Raw genomic sequence first — 1,405 nt, forward strand, 5'->3', positions numbered from 1 at the left:
TGCAAAAATGTCCACATTTTTTCCAATGTCCATTTTCGAATTATTTAGACCAAAATACCCCTATTAGGAAATTCTATTTTCACGCCCAAGACTCTTAGTTCATTTCTCCCCAAATTAACCCCAATTCCATAACCCTCAAATTCCAAATCGATTACATTTACTTGTTGTGAAATCTGAAGGAGCGACTGGGAGGGATCTGAGGCTAGGGGTGGGCAAAAACCGACCCAACCCGTCCAAACCGCCCGACCGGGTTGGGTCGATTTTTTTGTTGTTTTTAAGTGGGTTCGGTTTTTTGGCTACGTAGGTAGGTTGGGTTGGGTTGGGTCGGGTTGTGGGTTAACCTATAAAAAGCAACCCAACCCGCCCAACCCAACCCAAACTTAAAAAAAAATGGCTAATCACTCGGTCACTCCCAAATCTAAAAGAAACCCTAAAATCTCTCTATTCCCTCTCCCTCTCCCTCCCTCTCGCTTTCACTCTCACTCAAGCTCTGAAAGCTTGCGAATAATTGTACTGGATTATAAGGGTTCATGGTGTTCCATGCTGTCGGTGGGGCCATTGGATCTGGACTTGAATCTTTTTTGCTTGAGAGGCTTTCTGTTGAATGGTAAGAAATCAAAGTTGGGGTTCACTATTTACCCATCCTCGCAAGTTTCGACTGCTGTGGTTGAGCCATACAACTCTGTTCTCTCGACCCACTCTTTGTTGGAGCACACTGATGTTGCCGTGCTTTTTGACAATGAGGTGATCTATGATATTTGCCGCAAGTCACTTGACATTGAGAGGCCAACATATACTAATCTGAACAGACTTATCTCTCAGGTGATCTCTTCTTTGACTACATCTCTGCTATTTCTTCTTTGCTGACACTATTTAATGATTTGGAGCATGTTGTATTGATGAAATTTTTTTACCTTATAAGTTCCAATCCCGTCCCACTATTAGAGAATTTTGTGGGAAACCAACTTCTAAATTGGTTGTGATTTCTGCTCTTTAGTGTCTCAGTTGAATTTTATCTATGCTGTGGTAATTAGTTTTGTAAATTTTGAGGCTCTGGGACTATATTAGTGATGCTTTACACCCAAAAATGAATAACTTTAATCTTTAATAACAAGTTGTCCTAAACCGACCAACCCAACCCGACCGATACTTGATTGGGTTGGGTTAAATTTCGACCAAACCGATCATGTTGGGTTGGGTTAGGGTTGGGGCGAAAACCGACCCAACCCAACCCACGCCCACCCCTATCTGAGGCGAATTCGTGGCTAAAGGAGAAGGAAGGGGCCACCGACTGGCGATTGAGGATTGGATGAAGTTGAAGGGAATGAAACAGCAGGTCGGCAGCGTAACAACATTTTCTGTGGAATGTGAGCTATTTCTCTTCTCTATTTTTTTTATGCCACTG

General features: G+C 42.8%; 1 protein-coding gene across 1 annotated transcript; it reads left to right on the plus strand.

Annotated features, from left to right (window-relative positions):
- Positions 1-390: 390 nt before the first annotated feature.
- On the plus strand, positions 391-950 carry LOC111376090 (tubulin alpha chain-like). The gene has a single exon (XM_022999016.1). The coding sequence runs from the start codon at positions 391-393 to the stop codon at positions 865-867; it is 477 nt and encodes a 158-aa protein (XP_022854784.1). The 3' UTR covers positions 868-950.
- Positions 951-1,405: the final 455 nt, after the last annotated feature.

Source organism: Olea europaea, unplaced genomic scaffold (assembly GCF_002742605.1).
Source record: "Olea europaea var. sylvestris unplaced genomic scaffold, O_europaea_v1 scaffold14461, whole genome shotgun sequence".
NCBI classification, from domain to species: Eukaryota; Viridiplantae; Streptophyta; class Magnoliopsida; order Lamiales; family Oleaceae; genus Olea; species Olea europaea.